The following is a 22934-nucleotide window of genomic DNA, read 5'->3' as shown; positions in this document are numbered from 1 at the left end:
ACTCAACTTTAGCCACGCTGACTATCTGCTGTATCTGTCCTCTTTTTTTTAAACCACAATACCTCGCATCCCTCATCATGGTGGTCTGATGTAGGCAGTACAAGCATTTATGGTGTCGATCTTCTACAAAGACTTTCCTTAGCCCACACTTTGCATAGAGTTTGAAGAGGCAGCGGCCTTCCTTCTCTTCAGCCATGCTGAAAGGGAGCGAAGCAGGCTCGAAGGCCGGGCCTTCTCGAAACTTCTGTTCATGGGGGCCAATGCCCTACCTAGCGCTGCAACATCTCTGGATTAAGACGAACATTGAAGATCAAGCAAGAAGGCAGTCTGAATTTCAAAGTCATTTTTATTCTTCACAGCAAGCCATCAGACCGCATACAGCAGGAAAATCAGCAATTCTCTGGGCTCCCTTCTAGCTACAGTTACTAACATACTGTTTCAGAGATGAGGTAATCTATCAATTAACACAGAAAACATTCCGATTGGCTTTGGCAATTAAAGAAAACCCCTTCTCCTGACCAGGGTTGGTTGCCCCAAAATGCCATTCAACAGCTTCCTACGTCAAACCTGGGCAAGCTAACCAATTATAATTGTTCTGACCATCATATCTTCAGATGTCTAGAGAAGGAATAATCTTGGCAAGCTCATCAAGGTACTTTTGGCAGTCTATATCATGCTTCCAAAAAGTCTACATATGGGCCTCAGCTGAGCGCTCTGCCCATGAGCTCAACACACTTGCTGCACTCTTATTAACTGCTCTAATGCTACCTTTTCAGGACCTAATCTAGTCTCATCGGCCCATCACTTGTCAGACTTACTGCCGAGAAGTACTGATTGTGCGTTATTTTCCACTAAACATTCAATTAACTTCTATGAGGGAATTATTTATTTTTATCAGCAGGAATTGCAGAAAAGCCCACTGTTTTGTGTCCCCAGCAACCATTTAAAAAAAAAAAAAAAACACTGCCTGTTTCCACCAAAATGGCTGATCAAATTACGAAATGACTGACCTTTTGTTTTTACTTATAGCTTAGTCCCTGCTCAGTTTTAAACCTAGAATTCTGGATACCCATTATAAATATATGCTACCCATCAGGCCATCCCCTATGCAAGGAATTCTGACCCCATAAATGTATGTTGTCCTTCAAAGTGCTTTTTTGACCTTTTAAGCACTAATTCTGATTTTTGCAATACTAGAATTAATCAACCCGTCAAGTTATCTGTATTTAGTTTGAGGGGGGGGTGGTCTACCTTCTGTACACTTCCATTACCCGAGGGTGGCCAAACACTGAAGCTTGTGCTAAAATCTGAAGATGGCCACCAGGGGTGGATCTTAGGGAGAGGACTGTCATTGGATCAGGGCACTATGACCCAGAAGACGGTGATTGGTTTAGAGGAGAATTACAGTTTTAAAGCGAAATTGAAACTGTTTTTTCTTTTATCAAGAATTCCTAGCCGGACGACTGGGAATATTCATGATCATGTGAATCCATGCCCGACCCCCTTCTGGAGAATAGAATGGTATAAAGGAAGAGAGAAGGGGGTGTGGGGTGAGTTTAGGGGTGTGTGGACAGAGATTTGAAGACCAACAAGTTACCCGTGGTAATGTTCTTTCGACTGGATGTTCCCTCCCATGTATTCCTAATCTTACAATAAATATCTCCATATCCAGCTTTATCTGCTTGGGAAAAACATTACCAACAGAGGGCGCTGCACATCGATGGCCTCCGTCTCTGTCAACTTCATCGATGGTATAGAGCGCGTGCAGCGACTGTTTGCTTCAGTTCAGTTCCGTTTTTACATGTATTTAGTTTATCCTACACCAGGCAGCTACTCCCCCTGAACGGGCGTAAGCTGCAATGAAATGCAAATTCTACTGTGCGGTAGGCTTGGAGGGGCGATGAGGAATACGTGGGAGGAACATCCAGTCGAAGAAAGTTACCAAGGGTAAATAACTTGTTCTTCGAATGGATTGAGTACTCCCACATATTCCTCATCTTATGATAGACTCCCAAAGCTGTATTTGACTCTTTAGAGGAGGAAGTCAGAATTTACAGTTTCTAATTAGAATTTAGGAGTTACTTATTGGTCTGTGTGTACAGAGTAACACTTCCTTCCAAAAAACACCTACCCAGCCTGAGGAAGAGTCCAGACTATAATGCTTGGTGAAAGTGTGGACTGAGGACCATGAAGCAGCCATGCCCCTGGTAGAATGTGCTCCGAGACCCTCAGGAGAATCGTTTCCAGCTAATCTGTAGCATTCTAAGATTCCTAGGATGATCCACCTAGATAAAGTTTGCTATGAGACCGCCATACGAAACGTATGGCCTGTGTAACCAACAAAGTTGATTGTCTTGTATTAATTGAGACATACTGGAAATGTCGAAGCTAAGTGCAGGTTTTGGTTGAAGCCCGTGTAGCCTCTCCTCTTCCTTTGGGGGATAGAAAGAAGGTAGAATGATTTTTCAAGTTAAATGAAAAACAATTTTTGGCAACTCTATCCTTAAAGACAACTGCATAAGGAGGCTTGCAGGACAAGGCTTGTAGTTCACTCACCCCAAGGGATGATGTAAGAGCCACTAAAAGGATGGTCTTTTAAAGTTAACAATCTTAAAGGACAAGAGTGAATAGACTCGAATGGAGAACCTATTAGGAATTTCAGAACTAGTTTCAGACCCCAAACCGGGACTTGAAAAGGGACTGTAGGAAAAACCTTTGTCAATCCTTTCAAAAACTGTATAAGCAGTGGGTTCTTGAAGAAAGATACGTCTTTAGAGAAGCACTTGAAAATAAATAGCGCTGCTAGATGCCCTGTAATTGTACCAACCTTGGAGGCCCAGATTGGCCAGGTGTAACAAGAATGGGAACACCAAATATGTACTGAATGTAAAAGAGTCCACATTCTTATCCCTGCACCAGCTGCAGAAATTGTTCCAATGGCAGCAGAATAAGGATTTAGGTGCTGGCCTTCTGGCCGAAAGCAACATAGATAGAGAGATTCCTTCTTGAATTTCCCAGAACCAGAGCTGCATTGCCTCTCCTAGCAGTGGTAGTGACCCTACACCACCTCTTGTTGAATTAGTACATGGCCACTGTGTTGTCTGTCATTATCAGGACATTATTTCCCTGGATAGAGGGCAGAAGGGCTTTTAGCACTAGTCCAAATGGTTGATGTGTAGTTTGAACTCCGATGGAGACCAACAACCGATGGTCAGATCGCTGGCGTCGGCTCCCCACTCCATGAGTGAGGCGTCCATCACTACTGTTCTCTCCAGCCATCGTTGCCAAAAAGTTTCTCCTTTCACAATGTTGTCCTTGCAAGCCCACCACAGAAGGTCCTGTGTGACTGCTTGGAACCTGAAGGTCTGACATACTGCTTGAGAATTGGGACCATTGAGTCATAAGAGCCCTTTGGATAGATCCCATTCTCAGGCAGGCCTCTGGCACCAGGAAAATGCAGGATGCCATGGGGTCTAGCAACCATAAAGAAATCGAAGGCCAGAAGACGCTGGGCACTCTGAAATTTGGTGACCATCTGCAGAATGCCTACAGCCCTCAGCTCAGTTGGCAAGGCTTTTCCCAAGGATGCCTCTAGGACTGCCCTGATGTATTGGAGCCTTTAAGATGGTATCATCCCAGTTGAGAGAGAAGCCCAGTCTGTGGAGTGAGTGACAGGTGGAGCGCAGATGTTCCAGGACCTGTTCGGGAGACCGTTCACTGATCAGCCAATCGTCCAGGTAGGGGTAGACGTCAATCCCCCCCCCCTCTCCTGAGACTTGCTGCCACCACTGCCATCAACTTGGTGAAACCCCTCAAGGCGGAGGTCAGCCAAATGGCAGAACTCAAAACCGATAATGAGAACCGCCAACGGTGAACTTTAGGTGTCTATGTTGGATTGGCACATGAAAGTGAAAATTCTGAAGGTACAATGGTACCATCCAGTCCTGAAGATGGAGGGCCTGAAGGATCTAAGAAAGGGTAATCATCTTGGACTTGTCCTTCCTAAGGAACTTGTTCAAGTCTCTTAAGTCCAAGATGGGTCTCAATCATCCAGCCTTCTTGGGGATTAGAAGAGGGGTGTACCAACCCATGTTCCTCTCTGCTATAGGTACCAGTTCTATAGCACCCTTCTCTAGCAGGGTCAAGATTTCCTGCATAAGGAGCAGATCTGTGAATAAGAGCCGTTTCCCGGTGGATGATCCAGAGTTCTTTTTAGAAAGAGAAGGCAGTAAGCATGGGCTGCCGTTTGCAATGCCCATTTCTTTCAGATTCGGTGAGAGTCTGCCTCCCACCTGGGCTTTGTGGACTAAGGACTCAGAGGTTTTGAGGCGGCCGATGTACAGGCTGATGGTAAAGTAAAATCTTCTCTGACCTCTTTGATTCGACGACAGTCCTCTCCCTCTTCCAACTGAGAAATAGCAAAAGCATCTTCCACTCCAAGATGTACCAGTGGGGCAAGCTTGTGGCTGTCTGACTGCTGCGCCAAGGGATTTGGATGCTGCTTTGGTTGTCTGCAGCTTCTCCGGGCTCTTGGCAGCCTTGCTGCCAAATAAATGTGTGCCGTCAAAGGGCATGTTAAGAAGTCTAGACTGCATATCTGGAACAAATCCAGCCTCTCCAGGCAAATCTGTGCATTACAGTGATAGCTGCCATAGCTCTGCTGAAACAATGAGCAGAGACGAGACCACTCTGGAGGGATTCGCACATTGCATCTTTCCCAACCTTGACAATGTTTAAGAAGCTGTCTCGTTCTTCCCTTTTCGGAGATCTGTTCAGATGCCATCGCTATGCAATCCCATAAGGTGACAGTGAACTTTGCCAGTGCACATGTGGCATTTATAGATTGAAGGGCCACAGACCCGCAGAGAAAACATTTTTAGCCAATGCGCCATCCATAACGCTAGTCATCTCTGTCTGGGAGAGGGGGGGGGGGAAGGGGTTAGGGGTAGTTGGGTATGCATTTTGATGTAGAACTGGCGGCCTGAACTATTAAACTTTTGGTAGTTGGATGCTTTGTCAGATATTAAGTGTCACTGCTGGACGCTCTGTACTTGCTTGTCAGTTTTTTGTTCACTGCTGGAATTAATTCCGGCGTCTCCCAATCAACTCTCCTTTGTAAAGCTACATGGAAAGGAATAATAGGGTCCTCCTGAGTTCCCTTATCTAAAATATCAGTGAGGTTGGTTAGGTCGTCCTGCTCAAAAAGTGGTGCAGGCCTTTTACATCCCAGATATTTTATCGCCCAAGACATCAGCTGTCTAAGATCCATCGGCATGGTCTGAGGGATCTGGTGTGCCAAACTATTTCAAAAAGACGAAATTCATCCGAAGATGGCTCATCATCCTCATAAATTGAGGAAAGAGACTTAGCTATTTTAGGCGGTGACTTAGAGTCTTTCGACGCCGATGGCAACAATGATTTTGGGTTCGAAGGAGTCTTCTCTACTTGAGGGAAGCTTTGAGGGCTCCCGAGAAGTTTTCTACTGGACTCTCTTGCCAGAGGGCGCACAGGTTTTGCCCTTTGCCCTTTTGTCGCGTTTGTCGACATGGGCATGGATGGCTCTTCTTTCTTCGAGGGGGTTGAGGCTGATTTCTTGAATACTTTGAGCATTTTTTTGTCTGGACCTCTCAGTCGGCGAAGTCTGTTTGGTCGGCACGGGGCCCGTTATGGGGTGGTACTCAACAATCTGGTCCCTTTTCTTCAACTGCCATGATAAGTGGTGCGAGCCACTGCGTGATCAGGACCTTTTATTTTTCTTCAGACGAGGAGAGTCATCATTCGACTCATTGGAGGTTTGCTTTTACAACAGGGTTGTCGAAGGGGATTTATGAGACCTGCCTGCAGCTAACTACCCTCTATGCTCTTTCAGGGCTTTCATGGTCATCGATAGGCAGGACCCACCTCTGATGTTAAATTAGTGGCTCCTAAGCACCACAGACACACCCGATGGGGGTTCGTAAGGGACATTTTCGCCCCACAATCGTGACATTTTTTTAACCCAGATCTCTGAGTCCCCGATATTCTGAAGCGATAGCTCTCGTGGGGAAAAACAGAGCTGAAGCCAACGGTCACTGCGCGCACTATATACCATCGATGACGCTGAGACAGAGGCCTTCGAGGGACATCAAGTCGACAGGTATCGACATGCAGCGCCCCATGCTGGAAACAAAATTCCAAAGCAGGTAGAACTGGATATGGCGATATCATAAGATGAGATATACGTGGGAGTGCACAATCCATTTGAAAGTTGAATTTCAGACAGGAGTGGAAAGGTAACCATTGAATAGAACAAAGGGTGGTAGAGAATAAGTCCACAGTGGAGATGTAACTCTTCTATTACATCAAGAAAACAGTAGAGTCCTGGTCACTGCAAAGGACGTAATAGGCGCGCCGGTGGCATGGTTATGTGAGAAGGTTGGGGGGCATAATGTGTTTGTAGCAGACTGGTTTCCAACAACTATTGTTTGTGGTTAACACACTAAATTGGGTGATTGAGGAGAACACAATTGCAATGTAACAACCATGTGCAAGCCACCAGGTTGGACCATGGGACTGATACAAAACATGCGATTTCCCGTCAGCTGACTGATCGCCAAACTAAAGATCAAATTGAAGCTACACAAGATCAACACTCAATCTATGAATGTACTCTCATAAAAACAGACTTTTCCAAAGAAACAGGCTGTTTGCAAGAGAGGCGACAATCGTTGATTACACTTTCACTTACAATGTTCTCACCTATATGCCAAAGGCAACATGGTTGCAGGTCAACGTTCTGAGAGCTAAGTAAAAGCTGGGCCCAGGGACTATCTCCTTATACAGCCTCATGCTTCTGAGGCTCTTCACTCAATATATATGTGTGGACTGCATGCTGATAAACATTGCATAGTAGCACCAAAGAGTAGCAATGGCAACGCCAAGGCTACCTAAGCAGAAGACCGGAGCAGCAAGCTCCCGGTTTAGAACCCCTCCAGCTCATCACTCAATATTACCTCAGGGTATCAAACGTTTCTCTATGATCCACCAAAATGCAGTAAGTTAGCTCGAGACAGAACACTGGAAATCATAAAATTATAGTTTTTTATTATTACTGAAAAGGAGTTTTAATAGATATGCATTTATAAAGTAATTAGTGAAAAAAATTGCTAATCCTGCTGGATGTCAAACCAGTCCTTACCTTTTATTCTCCCAGTGATGAAGAGGAATCCATCTTCATCCTGCTTGCCCAGGTCTCCGGAGTGTAGCCAGCCCTCCTCATCCAAAGCCTCCTTGGTCTTCTCCTCCATGTTCAAGTAACCCATGAATACGTGCCTTCCCCAGAAGCAGATCTCCCCAGTGCCATCCTCCTCGGGATTGTAAATCAGAGTTTTGCATCCAGGAATCTCTTTGCCGGTACTAAAGGGGTGAGAGGTACGGAGTTCACGTTTGGAACATTACGGACAGTACAATAGAAAAAGCAGGTATGGGGGATGCTCGTCTAAAAATGGTAAGGATTAAAAAAAAAAAGTATGTTGCCGAGTTCATATAGAACATGTCTAAAAACATTTTACAGCAAAAGCCATCCTCTCACACTCTACTCCCGCACCCTATTGCCCATCACCACTCTGCCCTACCCCTTCTACTCAACCACTTCTCCCCTACTTCTCCTTTCCAACCAAATTAGCACCCGTCCTCTGCAGCGCCAACCAATATTGTACTCCTCAAATGGGGTCAAAGACGTCCACAATCACCAGCTCTCATCTCAGAGCTCTTTAACATTACCCTTTGCAGGACGCTTCCCTGCCACCTCTACAACTGACCTACCCCTTTTGAAAAAGCCCTCCGTTAACCCAAACATTTAGGACAATTGGCACTAGGTTTCCCTCCTACCCCATTATTTTTATGTCTTTGAACCGATCAGCAAGTAACTTGAGGATAATGGTCTTGGGGGATCCGCTTCTGTTGTTAACACCACTGATACTGCACTCACACAGGTTTCCTAACTTTCTCTCTGATGCTCGCCACTCCAAACGACACTTCTATACTCATTTTAGGACCACTCTGCTGTATTCGACACCGTTGACCACCCCTCTCCTCTCTCCAATACCTTTGTTTTGGTAAATCTGCTCTCACCTAGATTACCTTTCATCTGGAAGGTTAACCATTTAAAATGTCCTGGAACTCACTAACCTCCGTCTGACCCTTCTCCTGGATTATTTTGTGCCAAGGGTCGGTACTTAGACCTCTATTCTTTACCCTCTATACCTCTCTTCAAGGACAACATCTCATCCTTGGCTTTCACCATCACTTCTTTGCTACCTACACTCCAATCTTGTTTTTGATTACTTTCTTCACCCCAGCCATCTTGCAACGGCGTGCCAACTGTTTCACTGCAATCAGTCACTAGATGGCTCTCACTTCCTCATGCTGAACTATTAAAAAACAAGGTCACCTTTCTCCTATGTTTCCAATGACATTTGTATCCTGTCACTTATCTCCCAAACTGCCTGGCTATTCTCACTCACTTAAGGGTTGAAGTCTTGGGGGCCTCTTTGTTGAAAGTCTGGCACTGCAACAATTCAAGGCCACTGCTTCTGTTATTCATATTAACCGTATCAGTATTTTAACATTGTACATATCCTATATTGCCATTATGAAAATTCCCATTGCAACCCTGTTGCTCAAACACTACAACTGCTTCTGCCTACTCCATGGGCTTCCTTCTTGCACAGAAAAACCTCAACATTGCTACTCCCACTCTACAACCTGAAAAGATCATGCCCCCACCTCTTCCTAATGCATGTTAGCTATACTCACAACTTCCTATGTAGGTTTCATCAGCTGGTCTACAAAGCCATCCATGATCTTGCTTCACAGTTACGATTTCATGGTCTACTCATCTCATTTCATCCACTCATCCTCTGCACTCAAACTCACTGTCCCATGCGCCCCCTCTTCCACACTCTCCCTAAACGTCCCACTTCATTGAAACTGGTTACCAAGCACAATCAAAGCCAGCCGACTGTGGATCTCTTCAAAGCGCTGCTCAAACTTCACTTAATTGCTAAAGAGAGAGGGAGCTCCACCTGCCGTTTCCCCTACTCTATCCACTGCTTCGTAATAATGTCATTTTGTATATTTGTACAGTGCTATTTAGTTTAAATCACTTGTCCACTAAGCTAATGTTACTTTTCCAAGTCACCTGTTTCTCACTTTTTGGGGATTTTGTCTCTTGTGTGTGCCCCACTTTCTTCACACCCTCAAATTGGCTCACCACTTGTACTCATCGTTGTGCTTTTGCACAGGCATCCTTCCTTTGAATAGCTCGGCCATCTGTAAGTGTGTTATTGCAAGGTTTCTTTTTTTAAATCCCTGTTGTTCAAATAAATACGAAACGTGAGCAATGACTGACCTCATGATGAGATGACCTCAGAACGAGGGGATAACAATATTGACTAATGCGCTGGTAAGTCATGAGGAGTCTCTAATGCAGCCACTGGCATTATGTATGAAAACATCCCTTTAAGCAATACACCTCTGTCAGAGGCTTCCTAATGCACATGTTAATGTGTCTGTGTGTGCAAAAAACCCAATCACAGTTCCCTCCAACAGACAAATAACTGGAGTGGAAGAGATTTGGCAAATGCCAGCTCTCACTGAAGAACGAGTGCTATAAAGGCAAGGTCTCAATGTAATTATCACTCACCTCATAATGCGAAAGGCACTATGCACAGATAGTGTGTGGGGACCAGTGCTTTCGCTCATGCCATACAGCTCCAATACAGGGATATTGAGGCTCATGAAGTATTCCAAAGTGTCCTTTGTGATGGGGGCCGCCCCTGTGTAACACCGTACACATCGATCAAGTCCGAGTGCCGCATGAACCCTCCTGAAGACCAGGATATTTGCTAACGTATAACCCCAGGGCATAGAGTTGACACTGCAAAAGAATAAAAGGATAACATGGCTGTGTGAGATGGAAAACATTACTGGAAAGGATTTAAGTGATTACACATCCCGAGGAACTTGCATGTAACAATTCCATCTACCAGCCAAAACACAGGCACAGCTGGAAAAATGGGCCTGTTAAATAATTACCATCTCTTGTCGTCACAATCGTGCCCTGTTGTAGGAATGAGTCTCTGCAACAATTAAAAATGGAGAGACAACAATAGGCACGACAATCCCAACTTCTTAATGAATTCAGGTAACAAATAAAGACAAACAGCTTGCTGCATGCATTATTCTCATGTTATTTAAAGGTTTTGATTCTTAAAAGGTATCCAGTAGAAATCAAAGTCCTTTGTAGTCTATGAGGGTTTATTTCCATAAATGTCAGTAGCAGCACCAAGTGTTTGGCGGGTCTCATTGGTTCCTGTGGGAAAGTATTGCCCCTTGAAACACCAATGTTGTATAGGCGCTTTACAAAATATCCAGTATCTAATAAATAAATGCTTATTGCGACAAGCACCTGTAGCTCACCCATTTCCGGCAGAGTTCTTTCCTCCTTAGGATACAATGTCAAGTTTTGCAGCCACGAAGTTCTATATGGGCATGCAGGGCCGATTGGGCAAGGCCCATGGGCATGTGTGACTGAGAATGAGAGTGGATGCAAGAGTGGATTACATGTCATGGGCCAACACAGCCTCTACTACAAGCCACCGCCCAACACATCCTTCTGGTCTACACAAGCAAGTGCAAAAAGCAGAAAAAAGCATAGAAGCTGTACATAGAAATAGAAACGTATAAAACTGTCCAATGGTGGACACTCCCGTACCCTGCACACCATCTATAGTTGGAAGTCCAACTCAAACTGTTCATGAGATTTAGGTTATGTAAACATTGAGTTAAATAAGCATTCACAAAATTATACTTGACAAATAAATAGAAGAACCAATTTTAATATCTAAAGGAAATCCATAAAAAGCTCAACCAATGCGTTTTGGAAAATCAGTCCATCAGGAGTTTATGAAATAAAGCTGGATGCCACTTTACTTGAAGATAATTGCTGTTAACTTTATTGATGAAAATTAGCAGTATAGTCCTCTGCAAACTTTTCCTTCCCTTTCAACCTCTCCCCCTCACCGGCCACTCATTCCACACTATAGAGCTTTCACCCTGCCTTCAAGCAGCAACATTCCAGTCTGTCAGGGGAACACTGTACTGGCATACATGCTAAGATATATAACACCTACCTTCATTTCTTGGGCAGTAAAATAACACAGGGATGACGGGAAGGTGTGGAGGAGGGGAACAAGAGAATGGGAGAAGGAAAAATGAAAACATACAAAGTGTGATATCAAAATAATAAGTAACTGCCTAGGGTTGTCAAAGGTTGACCATGAATATAATCCACCTTGAACACCCTCCTCTTGTTCCAACACATCTCCAGTCAACCGGACCACCGTATTCCCACAATCCATCTGAACAGTCTTGAGGCCAGAATATTTCAGAGCACATTTCCACCCCTTTTCTGGGCAGTTTGACCCGGACCTGGTCACCTATCATCTCCCTCATTTTGCACCCATGCTTGACGTCAAAGAACACTTTGGAGGCTAAACCACATGCCTTCACCCCCTCACCAACACTCCTGGCATTCATATTCATCATCCTCGAGCGGTCCAGCCAACATGGGGTCAGCAGTGTTTCGGCTTGCATCCCATCATGACCTCAAAGGGTGTAGCCCCTGTGTAAATTGCAGCGTCACCCTGTATTTGAACATCCTCCAAAGAATATCCTGTAGCCAATCCCTGTTCTGTACAGACAACCGGAACATGTCCATGAGGGTGCGGTTCAAGCGTTCCACACACACATTGCTTTGCGTGTGGCATAATGCAGACCTCTTGTGCTTCTCTCACCTCTACTGGAGCCACTCTTGGAACTCCCTCTAAGTAAACTGTGGTCTATTGACACTAAAGATTTGCAAGGGCAAACCTTCCCCCCCAAAATAGATTTTCTAAAAACGAAATGACATTCCTAGAAGTGGCATCTCGGATGACCCACGCCTCGGGCAATTTCGAAAGCAGATCCACCACCACTACTACTTAACTTGCCCCTGGAACCAGCAACGCTCAAAGGGCCCAACAGAACAATTGCAATGGCGCCCCATGGCAACAACGGCACCTGAGGAACCACCATGGGTGGCACCCGTGTTTCCAACACCTTGTCACTGCAGCGCCACGTGCCACAATCCTTGACCCGCATCTATGAAAGTGCCCATGGTCGGCCACCAGAAATCCAGTTTTATGATAGATTTTGTCCTGCAAATCCCCATGTGGCCTCTATGGCCTATTTAAAAAATGATCTTCCATATTCCTCACGGAACCAAAAGACTGTCCCCTACAAACAAATCCTCCTTCAAGACAACTTCTCCTTCACTCTCCGGTAGCCATCAAGATTGGTGTCTCGCAAGTGGTTCTCACTCCTCCACCGGTCCGATTAGCCTCTTGACAATTTGGTACTCCACATCCTCTTGACACGCTGATGCCCAATGACTTTCCTGTGATCCACCCAAAAATGTCTGATATCCTCCATCATGGTCTCGCCTCCAATCACGTCACTAACTAGGTTCCTAGAGGCCATCGGCAAACTGTTTAAACCACTATCTTCCAACTCTCTCTGAACCCATGGAACGCAGGTAAAGACAACATTTCTTGTTTGACCACCCCAAACTCCTCCTCATAGGCAGACCACCATTCAAATTGTACTCCTATCCTAGTCAACCTCCTCAAAGCCATAGTTTTATCCACCATACTCCTCAAACGTAGAATAATATTCAATGAGCCCCAAACATTAGAACACTTCCGTACTTGGTCTTGGAGGGTGACATATCAGCAATTGCCTGGACGGTGCCACGCTTGGGCCTAATGCTCTCAGCCAAAATATTGTACCAGAAGTAATCCACTGAGAACTTCCCAAATTTGCATTTCTCCAATGTCAAAGTTAAACCAACATCTCCAGGTCTCGACAAAATCGATCTTAAACCCACATCATGCTTGTTCCCATCACAGCCCCACACTGAAATGTTATCCTGGTAAAACTTCACCCCCCTTGATATCATCCAGCAGGGTTTGCATTCTTCTCTGGAAGACCCTGGCTGCAGACACCAGTCTGACCAGCATTCTGACACACCAAAACAACCTAATGTGTGTGATAAAACATCAGCATGTTGTACGAGTCTGGATGCAAGCAGACCCGATGGCACGCCAACCTCAAATCCAACAAGGAGTAAACCCTCGAACAATCTAAGTCTGAGATCATCTCATCAATCTTTGGCAATGGGAATCTTTGTCACCACATTCTTGACTTCCCTGAGGCCCATGCACAACCAGATGCTCCCGTTGCCCTTTCTTACCATTACAATGGGGCTCACCCATTCTGACACCATCCTCGAGTATCTCTTTAATTCCAACTCAACCGCAATTCATAGTGATAGATGCACAGACCTGAGTTCGGATGCGAAAGGAATCGCACCCCCCTTTAACCTGGTCCTGTGGATGAATCCTCTGAGACCTCCAAGACTCATTTCAAACACACTGGGTGCCCACTCAACCATTTTGTCGCCATCCAACGCTCCAACAGCAGACACATCAGTGTGTTCTCCCGTATAAACTTGTTCAACAGGATTGGGATAAAGTTTAATGCTTAGTGCCGCTTGCTAGCTCCACATAAGCAGATTCCTGCCAACATTAGTGACAAATACCCGACTAACTGTACACCTTCCCTTAAACATCAGAGTGGCCTGCAACTCCCCTATGAACACAATGGGGTTATCATAGGCGTCAACTCTGATCTGGCGTCCTTCAATGCACAGCATACCAAATCCCATCCCCATGATTCTCGCCTTATCAGGATGCAGTCCGCACCACTGTCAATAAGCATATTCACACCCACTCCATTAACTAGAATGATGACCTTCGGTTTTTCAATCCTCCCCTCACATGCAGAGTTGACCACCTGGAAATCTTCCAACCCATCACACTTCCAAATCGCATCCATCCGCAACATTGTCACTCACAGTTCCAGAGCGAGGTCTTGGAAAACTACAACATTTGGCAATGTGACCCACTCCTTTCATACAATCTGCTTTCAACAAAATCAGCAGGACGCTCTAACCATGACCAGATGTTGCATGCTGTTGCAGCAGTAGCAACGTCTCACTGGAGTTCCTTTCATGGCAAGGATTCTGCATATCTCGCCTGAAAGGGGTTGTGGTTGGAACAAGTTACTTACCTGTAACTGTTGTTCTCCAGCATGGGTCTGGCATGGATTCACATGCTCATGAATATTCCCTGTCGTCAGGCTGGGAATCCTCGGTAAAGAAAAAATCAGTATCAGTTTAGTTTCTGATCTGTCTTTCTTAGTAGTAACCAATCACTGATCTCTGGGTCATACTGCCCCCAACCAATGACTGCCCACTCCCTAAGCCCCGCCTCTGGCAGCCATCCTCAGATTTGGTAGCACGCCAAGTGGCAGTATGACCAAGTGAAGAGCCACAGAGGGATAGGAGGGAGGGTTCGCATGTGAATCCATGCCAGACCCATGCTGGAGAACAACAGTTGCAGGTAAGTAACTTGTTCCTTCTCCAGCATGGGGTCTGGCATGGATTCACATGCTCATGAATAAAAGAATACATAGCAGTATACACATGCACAACCACGGGAGGTGGCAAAGGCTCAACATTAAGCATTACATACCAACTCAACATTAAGCAATTCTTACCTCCTCACCAGGCTCACCTTAGGCAAACAGGTTGCGCAGTACTGCTTGGCCGACCCTGGACTCCTCCCTGGAGTCCCGATCGACGCAGTAGAATCTTGTGAAGGTGTGCGTCGACCTCCACGTAGCAGCCCTGCAGATGTCCAGCAGGGGCACACCAGACAGGAACGCCGTGGTAGCAGCGATCGCTCTGGTCGAATGGGCTCTCGGACGGCCGGGCAGCGGTCGGTTTGCCAACCGATGACAGTGCATGATGCAGCCGGAGAGCCATCTGGAAATGGAAGTCTTCAAGAGAGCCTTCCCTTGATTCACAGACCCAAAGTTCACAAACAGTTGTGACGTCTTCTGAAAACTCTTTGTGTGGCCAACATAGAACTTCAGCGCTCTAGCTACATCCAGCGAGTGCAGAGGCCTCACAGCCGGCGTCGAAGGCAATGGGAAGAAAACTGGTAACACCAAGGGCTCGTTGAGGTGGAAGTCCGACGGCACCTTGGGCATGAAGGAGGGGTGCATCCTCAGCACCACCCTCGTGTCATGAAAAGTTAAGTATGGAGGCTTGCAAGATAGGGCCTGGATCTCTCCCACTCGTCGTGCGGAGGTGATGGCCACAAGGAACGCCGTCTTCCATGACAGGAACTTCAAAGGCGCCGAATGCATAGGCTCGAATGGCGCCATGAGCCTGGTCAGCACCACACTAAGCTCCCACGCCGGGGCAGGAGCCTTCACCGGCGGGAATGATCGGAATAGTCCCTTCATAAATTCCTTAACCAGGCGATGAGACCACAAGGACGCCCGTCCCGTAGTTCTGGTATATCGGGAGATGGCAGCCAGATGTGTTTTGATGGAGGCGTGAGCCAGTCCAGCTTTGGCCAGCGACAGTAGGTACGGCAGTACTTGAGGGGCCGTAATCCGCAGATGGTTAATCTTCTGTGCACGGCACCAGACAGAGAATCTCTTCCATTTATGACCGTAACACTTGAGAGTTGAGGACGCCCTGGCCTTTGCAAGAACCTCTCTGCAATCAGCCGGTAATTCGTAACCTCCAAACTCTAGTGCTGCAGGAGCCAGGCCTGCAAATTCAGCGACTGTGGGTCGTGATGGAGAATGGCGCCTCCTTCTCTGGAGAGAAGATCCACGTCTGCCGGCAGCTTGACTGGTGGGGACGTCGACAAGTCCAGAAGGTCGGGAACCAGTTCTGCCTCGGCCACGCCGGTGCGAAGAATATCATCCTGCACCTGGACTTCTTGAGCTGGTTGATGAGGCGGAACGGCCGTCCCAAGGGAATGAGAAAGCATCGCCCATGCTCCTCGGCTGTGGGAATCTGCTGGCGAACCTCTGGCACTTGGAGTTCGTTACCGTCGCGAACAGGTCGATCTGGGGTTTGCCCCATCATTGGAAGTGCCGATCCACTTGATCCTGGCGCAGTTCCCACTAGTGGCACGAGCGCAGCTCCCTGCTGAGTGAGTCGGCGATGGTGTTTTTTTATTCCTGCCAAATGGAAGGGAACCAGAAACATCCCCTGGGCGACGGCCCAGTGCCACACATCCTGGGCCTCCTTGGATAGGGCTGGGGATCTGGTGCCCCCTTGCTTCCGTATGTAGAACATTGTGGTGGTGTTGTCGGTGAATATCCTCACCACCTTGTCCTTGAGGGACAGAAGGAACGACTTGAGAGCCCAGAACACTGCTCGGAGCTCCAGAATGTTGATGTGAAGAGACCTCTCCTCCGGGAGCCAAAGGCCTCTTGCGTGGAGATCTCCGGTGTAGGCCCCCCAACCCTCCAAAGAGGCATCCGTCTTCACAGTCTCCTGAAACGCTGGGGTTTGAAAGTCCGTGCCTGTAGTGAGGTGAGCATGGGTGCCCCACCATAGGATCGCTCGACGGGACTCCACGTCGAGAGGGATCCTGTCCTCGAAGCAGCCCCTCGCCTGAAACCAGCGGGCGTCGAGGAACTCCTGTAGCGGACGCATCCGAAGTCTGCAAAGGGGTACACGATAGCTGCATGAGGACATCATCCCGAGAAGGGACTTGATGGACCTCACCCTGGCCACGTCCGTGGCTAACAGGCGCCGCAACTTGCCCAGGATGGTCTTGGTCCTCTCCTCTGAAGGGGAGGCCAATTGCCCCACTGTATCGAGCTTTGCTCCCAGAAACAGTGCTGCTTGCGATGGAACCAGGTGGGATTTGGGGTAGATGATGGCGAACCCCCGCTCCGTGAGCAACCGGACGGTCCTCGCTGTGTGTTCGACGGCGAGTTCCCTTGCCCGGATTCGCCAGTCGTCCAGGTAGGGGTAGACATGGATCCGCAGCAGGCGCAGCCGCGCCGCCACTGGTGCTAGGCACTTGGTGAAAACCCTGGGTGCCGACTTTAATCCGAACGGTAGGGCTCTAAATTGGTAGTGGTGTCCCTGAACCACGAACCTGAGGAACTTCCTGCGCCGTTTTAGAATGGGGATGTGGAAGTAAGCATCCTCCAGGTCCAACGACCATAGGAAGTCACCTTCCTCCAGCTGTCCCGGCACGTGCCTTAATGTACTTGTTTAACCGACGCAGGTCCAGGATGGGGCGCCAACCGCCTGTCTTCTTTCTGACGAGGAAGTACCTTGAGTATACTCCAGAGCCCCGGAGCCTCCTGGGGACGAGCTCGATGGCACCTTTCTTGAGCATCGCCCTTACCTCCAACAGCAGTTGAGGGACGTGATTCTCCTTCCTGGCCACGGGAAGAATGCGAGGGCACTTCTTTTGGAATTCCAGCGAGAGCACGTTGGCCAGGGTGTCCAACACCCAACGATCGGTGGAGATGGACTCCCACACGCTGACTAACTTCGTCAGCCGGCCTCCCACTGGGGTGCTTCAGTGGGGGCCCGACAACCCGGCTGGGTCAGTCTTGCTCGATGACGGCGGGATCCCCTTTGCTTGCCGCGACCTCTGTAGGCCTCCTGGGAAGAGGAGCGGGCCGTCTGGCGGTAAGTGGAGGAGCCACCGCTGGATCCTTTGGAGGTACCCAGTCTGCCTCCGGAGCTCCGAAAGGGCCATCGCTGTTGAAGCACCCCAAGGGCCCGGGTCGTCTCCGTGTCGGTCTTGATGGCCTGTAGAGACTCGTCCACCGCCTTACCAAAAAGGTTGTTGCCGTCGAACGGCATGTCCAATACTCTGGACTGGACGTCCTGGCGAAAGTCTGTCGCCTTGAGCCATCCTCGCCGTTGGAGGCAAACTCTGTTGCCTATTTGGCAAAATCCGGTATCGGCAATGTCCGTTGCCACCGTTATGGCGTGATCCGATGCCACCTCGCCTTCCTGCAGAATTTCTAGAGCCTCTGCCCTTTTGTCATCAGGCAAGAAGTCTAGCAGGGAAGCTATCTTGAACCAGAGATCCCGTCTTAACGGGCCACGAGCGCTAAGGCATTGGCCGCCTTAATCGTCGTCGCCGCTGACGAGATGACTCGTCGTCCCATAGAGTCCAACTTCTTGCCCTCGCTGTCCGGCGGGGAAGTGGAAGTTGAAGCCGCCGCACCCGCTGCCTTCTTCTTAGCCGCTGCCGAGACGACCGAGTCCGGCGTGGGCTGGGCCCTGAGGCACAAGGGGGCGGCATCGGGGACTCAGTACTTCTTCTCGTACCTGTCCCTCTTGGAGGGTGTCGTGGAAGGGTTCTTGAGGACAGCAAGCCCCTCGTCCTAGATGTCATCGAGTAAAGGCACCGCGAGGACCGTCTTCCTCTTGGCCTCTCGTCGTTGGTACAGAAACCCCTCCTTTTTGTGTTCTTCAGGGCAGAGCTGGAATAGCTCGGATGCCCTGGTTATCATTGCGTGGAAAGAGCCAATTTCGTAGGCTGGAGACGCCCGTGGGTGGGGTGGGCGTCAGGGGTGACGACGGGATGTCCTCTGTCATCGCCGCCGTCATCGTCCGTCCCCGTCGCTGTATCTGTCGCCATATCCTCTCTAGGGTCCGGCGAGGGGGATGAGGGGTCCACCGGTCTCGCAGGCACGAAGGGCGGAGCGGGGTGGACTCTCCTCCGCTTATTCGGAGTGCTTCCCGACGGGCCTGGTTCTGGATCCTCCTTCGGAGTGCATGGTAATCTCGTCCTTATTTCGGTACATAAGGATTGGATTGCCAACAAAATGGCCACCGAGCTATCCTGGGGCTCGGGCAATGGCAGCAACGGACGGGATGGCCGCTCCACTGGGCCCTGTTCGTCGTCATCGTCGCTATCTTCGATCACGTCAGCAGGGACCGTCCCCTGGGATCGAACCTTCTCGAACCTCTTGTTGAGGCCTATGAACCTCTCGTTGAGGCCTATAGACCTTTCGTTGAGGCCCTTCTCGGTTTACACCAGTTCCTCCTCAGAGGCTGATTCCGAGTCTGTAATGGCCACCGCCCCCCCCACCTATTTTTCAGCCGGGGGCTTCACGGGGGTCTTAGCGATGGGCTGGAAAGAGGATTTCCTCCGTGGTGGCAGGGATACTCTGGGCCCAGAGGGCGTTTCCACAGGCGTAGTCTCAGCCGGCTTCGCCAGGGTCGCAGCAACCACTTCGGTAGAGGCCTTTGCCGGGTGGATCAAAGCCCTCATCACCTTAGGTGCGTCCTGGGCCTTCGCCTTGGGGGGGGGAGGGGTGGGTCAGCACCTCGCTCCCCCTTCGAGATCTACCGGGTCCGCTCCAGTGGCGTACCCGGATTCTCGGACTTCCTCTTCCCCGAACCGGAGCGCTGGCACATGGTCGAACATACCAGGTAAGTAGCGCCCTGCTTGGCAACCGAAGAGCCCGACCTTTCGGTACTCCCGGTGCCCACGGACTCGCGGTGCTTGGCCTTCTGTTGGGCCTCCATCGCCGGGGCACCCTCACAGGACTTAGAAGCCCGCTCAGACGACTTCTTCGCCTTCTCACCTGCTGTGCCCTTCTCCAGCCAGGCGCCGAGGCGGGAACGACGATCTTGTTTGGTCCGTTCCGAAAGGTTCTTGCAGAATGCACAGTCTTTCTACATGTGTGTCTTGTCCTCAAAGGCAGTAGAGACATCCTCCTTGAAAACGTTCTGTAATCCGCATCCAGGGAAGCACCTGAACAGCTTGGATCCGGGCATCAAGCTTCCCTTGTCCTGGGCCATGTCCGTTGAGGTAGGCTGCAGATCTTCATGTAAACTCGACGAAAACTTCACCCTTGAGGAGCGTAGAAGAATTCTGAAACGGGTCCCCGTTATCGGAGGTAGAAACGGTGGAGCTTGAGGCTCGATTAAACCAAAAAAATAAGAAAATCTCCTGAAAAAGCGTGAAAACGCAGCAAAAAACTCGAGAGCTAAACACGAGGACTCCCAACACTTGAGCGTGCGGTAAAAATCTGAGGATGGCTGCCAGAGGCGGGGCTTAGGGAGAGGGCAGTCATTGGCTGGGGGCAGTATGACCCAGAGATCAGTGATTGGTTACTACTAAGAAAGACCGATCAGAAACTAAACTGATACTGATTTTTTCTTTACCGAGGATTCCCAGCCGGACGACGGGGAATATTCATGAGTATGTGAATCCATGCCAGATCCCATGCTAGAGAAGTGCGGCTTCTATTCTTGTCCTTTGGTCTCACATCCACATCCCTATTGTTGGCAACATCTTTCGACCATGTGTTCACCAACCTGGCCTTGCCCTTATGGCCAATGACATTCACATCCAATTGTTATAATCCCTGCTACCATGCCTACATAGTTCTTTGATGCACGAGGGGTATGCTCAAATTGCTTGGCAATCTTCATCGCTCTGTCGAGATTGGGGCCCTTCTCCTGCCAAAGTTCCTCACGCACCTAGTCATCAGCACACTTTATCATGAGTTGGTCCCTTAAGTGTTCATCCCAGCTGCATAGAGCAAACTGACACTTTATGGTCAATCCTCTAAGAACCATTAGAAAAGACCATTAGAAAAACATCTATGCTCTTCCCCTGTTCGCTCGTTGCAAACCGGTAAAGTGGCAAAACCTTTCCTTAACCTCAAAATGCTTATCCAGCTTGGAGAGGCTTGACTCGAACGCATTAACGGAAGTACCATTCACCGCTGCAGGATCAGGTGGCCTGCGTAAGATCTCCTGTCCACCATTATCAAGACCGTGATACAGCAGGGCATCCTTCATTCATGTCAATTGAATAATTGGGCCCATACACGGCAAGCATGAACATGAGGAAGTTCTCCCACCAGCCTTTCCATCTAATGGAGGGCTCACCGCTATGGGGCAGTAGAATGGCATGTTGGTCATAGCTACAGGCAAGTGTATATATCCAGAAAGTCACTATCCACCAAGTCACAGGTCTCCAAGCCAGGCTAGAGCTAAGTCATCCACCCAGTGCCAGACAATAAATTATGTCCACAGGGTTTCAAATCCTCACAGTGTCAATGCCCCAAAGCAGCCACCAACTCCAAACAACCTTCTCACCTCCAGGCATTGGCTGCGAGGAAAAGCTGCACGGCAGAGCATTCACCAGGCTCCTTCAAATCCTTTCTGCTCTCAGCCGCCACCAACATCCAGAGCAAAGTACAGCTCCTTACTCAAAGGCCAGCACTTGCCAGAGCATCCACCAATATCCAAAGTATAGTACAACTCCCGCCCCAAAGGCCAGCACTTTCCACAGCAGCTCCTGCTCCAAAGTCCAGCACCCGATCGCACACAAGAGTTCCTTCCTTCTGTCTGAAGACTCAGCTGCCGGCTCAGACGACAGCTGGTCACCATGCCACTCTACTTGAAGGTAATTGCTGTTAACTTTTTTTTTTTAATACCACATTTTATTGTTTTTTTGGAAACATAAAACATACGGCCACACACAGTGGGGTAAACATAACTTCCCATACCCGCCCGCCAACAACTCCCCGCTGTGGACCCTTACCAACGAGCTACAAAATATGCCACAACATTTTGTCCCTTTTGCATTACACCCACCAGTCTATCTGCAAGTCTCTGGATAACGTAATGGTACAGTATTATAAGTTACTTTTAGTATACCTCTTCCCAACTTTGCCATATTTTTTGCGCTTTTTCTGGGAACCCTGCAGTATAAACTCTTTTCCATCGCGATGCAGATATCCACGTCCGTGATCCATTGTTCAAGGATCAGTGGCCTCTCGGAGTCCCAAAGTTGCGCTATGTTCCTTTTGAGTATCGCAGTGGTGGTAGATAAGAGCGCTCTCTCATACCTTGTTAGATCAGTGTCTCCTATCCCCAGCAATAATTGCTTTGGATTTGCAAGTATTCTCTTGCCCATTACCCTTGACAGTTCATCACAGCACTGTTGCCAGTATTGTTGAATGATGGCACAGTCCCACAGTATTCGATAATAGGAGCCTTCCTCCCTCTTACATCGCACACACTATGCATCTGTAGCCTTTCCCCACTTGAACAGTGCCACCCTTGTGTAATCCTATGTAGTATCTTCAGTTGAATTAAACTAAGCCTGGAGGAGATAGTTGATTCTCTGGGGTACTTCAACAGAGTCACCCATTCCTCTGGGAGTATATCCCCTACCTCCCTCTCCCACTTGGCTTTCAGGCTCGACAGCTCTTTCGTAGCAAAGGAGTTATTAGCACTGTACATAGTCAATGTGACTTTCTGTTTAAGCAGTTCTGGGAATACATTACGTTCTAGTGGAGAGTAATCTGGTATGTCACTCAATTCAGGGAGATGGGCCTGCAACGCATGTTTGAGCTGGATATAGTGGTATTGTTCGTTGGGAGGGAGTGCAAAGGTGGCAGCTAGATCTGCAAATGCGATTACATTTTCTTTCATCACATCGCCAATTTTTGTAATACCTAGGTGGGCCCATGCTTGCCATTTAGGGAGTTTTTTCACCTCTGGGAGATGTCTGTTGTTCCAGAGTGGTTGTGCTAGAGTTAATTTTTTATCCCAACCTAGGTATTTATGTTTATCTGCCCAGACTAGGGTTATATGCGACAACATGGATGGGTCAGCGGGTCACTCTTTTTTCCGGTAGAGGAGGCTTATAATGGGTCTTTCTTGTGTGTCAGTGTCTAGTATCATGTTATGCGGTAAAGTGGTATCTCCATGCAATTTGTCATTCACTATTACCATTTGACTGCCCCAGTAGTAGGTCTGTAACCGGGGGAGTCCAATCCCGCCCTCCCATATGGATCTTTGTAGGGTAGTAAGTGCCATTCGTGGGTGCCCTCCTTTCCATAACAACCTCCTAAGTGTTTGATCTATCTTATGGAACTCACTGGGTGCTATTGATAGTGGTGCACTTTGTAGTACGTAG

The 22934-nt window shown here is 48.4% G+C and overlaps 1 protein-coding gene across 5 annotated transcripts in view; it reads right to left on the bottom strand.

The window, feature by feature from the left end:
• Positions 1-22934, bottom strand: part of LOC138511228 (long-chain-fatty-acid--CoA ligase ACSBG2-like) — a 1364724-nt gene that overhangs the window by 325968 nt on the left and 1015822 nt on the right. For all 5 annotated transcript variants that reach the window (XM_069626768.1, XM_069626770.1, XM_069626769.1 and 2 more), the window contains 2 exons: positions 9686-9919; positions 7178-7395 (listed from right to left, as the gene is read on the bottom strand). In XM_069626768.1, the coding sequence (XP_069482869.1) occupies positions 7178-7395; positions 9686-9919 (452 nt within the window). The remainder of the gene's footprint in view (positions 1-7177; positions 7396-9685; positions 9920-22934) is intronic.

This window comes from Ambystoma mexicanum, chromosome 6p, assembly GCF_040938575.1.
Source record: "Ambystoma mexicanum isolate Mex_15411 chromosome 6p, UKY_AmexF1_1, whole genome shotgun sequence".
In the NCBI taxonomy this organism is placed as follows: domain Eukaryota; kingdom Metazoa; phylum Chordata; class Amphibia; order Caudata; family Ambystomatidae; genus Ambystoma; species Ambystoma mexicanum.
The sequence above is the reverse complement of the archived record's forward strand: the minus strand, read 5'-3'. Positions and strand labels throughout refer to the sequence as shown.